Raw genomic sequence first — 1,635 nt, 5'->3', positions numbered from 1 at the left:
CTCCCCCCCTCGCCAGGCAATATCGATCGCCGGGCGGTCACATCTCGCTACGCGCTCGAATTGGACAGTAGGCAGGGCAAAGACGACGATTTTCGATAATTTATTTCTCATTAACTATTGCGAAAATTGTAAATGGTTTAGTACTTTTCTGTTCATCTCGATCCGTTCTACCTTCTCACGAGCTCTGGCACAAATGTTATAACTCACCCTGTATATATATACTTAGTATTAGATTATTATACATATGCAGTAGTGAGCACGGGCAACACATAAGAGCTCACACGGAAGACGTCCAATATTGCTTGGATCTTCCGTTCGACTAACTGATACACCCGCAACGCACATACAGCGCCGCACTAGTCGCTACGCTCGCATACCGATACAGAGATGTCATTACCTGTGCCTATCGAGAGTATTGTCGAAATTCGAAAGCTTATATTCAACATGAACCACCAGAAAACACTAATGAAACAGAACTCTATCTATAACAGAATTAAATGAAACCGAAAATGACACTCAGAACATTCAACTCGAGACAGAAACTTTACTCTCAGGAAATTTTAACAACAATAATAATAATAACATTGCTAATACCTCTAATTCACAGATAATAATACCACCTAATCTTTTACAGATAATAAATAATTTAGCAGGAGATTACGACTATGATGAAATTTGTCAAGAGAAAAATTCAGGTACAGATTTTTGCGAAGTTTTGACAGATGAAACAAGAAGAAATAATTCTAATCCAGAAGGTGATCAAGACAGCCTGAGCTACGATGAAGACTCGAACGAAGAAGATGAAGAAGATAACTTTGAAGAAGAAGAAGAAGATGACAGTGACAAAGACATTGACGAAACATATAACGAACTTGAATCAGACGATCTAATTAACAGAAAAACAGATGGAAACACGCGGACAGAAATCTAGTATCATAAACAGTCGCGATCAAATTTTTATGAGAAAAGAAAATTATTTATACCTTTTAACAAAGGACGGGAAACCTTGTGATGAGGGATCTAAACAACTTCAAAAACGAAACTTAATACCTAAAATTAAAGAAAATCAAGTAGGAAACTTTAAAGTAATTAAAAGGGGGAATAAATATCATCTAATTTTTATTTGCAAAGAAAATATTCAAGAAAGAATAACCTCGAAAATTTTACTCGAATTTGGAACTAAATTACGTAAAATAATAAAGGAAAATTCAATTAAAGTATTAAATGTTGCTAAATCAAAGGAAATAGATAATATCTCATGGGAAGAAATTTTTAAACAAATTCAACAATCAATACTTAGAACATCAACCAAATTAATAATGTCATGGATTGGTAAAAATCCCAGAAATTGAAAATCAGAAAGACATAATTGAAGAGGCTCATTCTTCCAAAATTGGAGGTCATAAAGGAATAACTAAAACTTATAATCGAATTCGACAAACTTTTTACTGGGATAATATTAAATCTGATATCCGAAACTATATTAATCAATGTTTACAATGCCAAATTAAAAAATTAGTTAGAGTAAAAACCAAACAACCAATGATAATCACGGATACACCTTTTTCGTCTTTCGAAAAAATATCAATGGATATAGTAGGGCCTTTACCTGAAACTTCCAAAGGAAATTCCTAT

The 1,635-nt window shown here is 33.6% G+C and overlaps 1 protein-coding gene across 1 annotated transcript; it reads left to right on the top strand.

Annotated features, from left to right (window-relative positions):
- The first annotated feature begins 387 nt into the window (after nt 1–387).
- Nucleotides 388–931, top strand: LOC105561193 (uncharacterized protein DDB_G0284311-like). Its single transcript, XM_012010964.1, has 2 exons — nt 388–412; nt 492–931. Exons 1-2 carry the CDS (start codon nt 388–390, stop codon nt 929–931), a joined length of 465 nt encoding a protein of 154 aa, XP_011866354.1.
- The last annotated feature ends 704 nt before the right edge of the window (nt 932–1,635 follow it).

This window comes from Vollenhovia emeryi, unplaced genomic scaffold (genome assembly GCF_000949405.1).
Source record: "Vollenhovia emeryi isolate VEMERY1.0 unplaced genomic scaffold, V.emery_V1.0 DF945486.1, whole genome shotgun sequence".
Taxonomy (NCBI): domain Eukaryota; kingdom Metazoa; phylum Arthropoda; class Insecta; order Hymenoptera; family Formicidae; genus Vollenhovia; species Vollenhovia emeryi.
This window is presented reverse-complemented; position numbering and strand designations above follow the sequence as displayed.

What these genes read in the sequence shown, in the direction of transcription:
- LOC105561193 (XM_012010964.1), top strand. Translation starts at nt 388, where the DNA reads ATGTCATTACCTGTGCCTATCGAGA. An exon ending in ATTACCTGTGCCTATCGAGA is followed by an intron (nt 413 to 491) that starts GTATTGTCGAAA and finishes TATCTATAACAG; the next exon opens with AATTAAATGAAACCGAAAAT.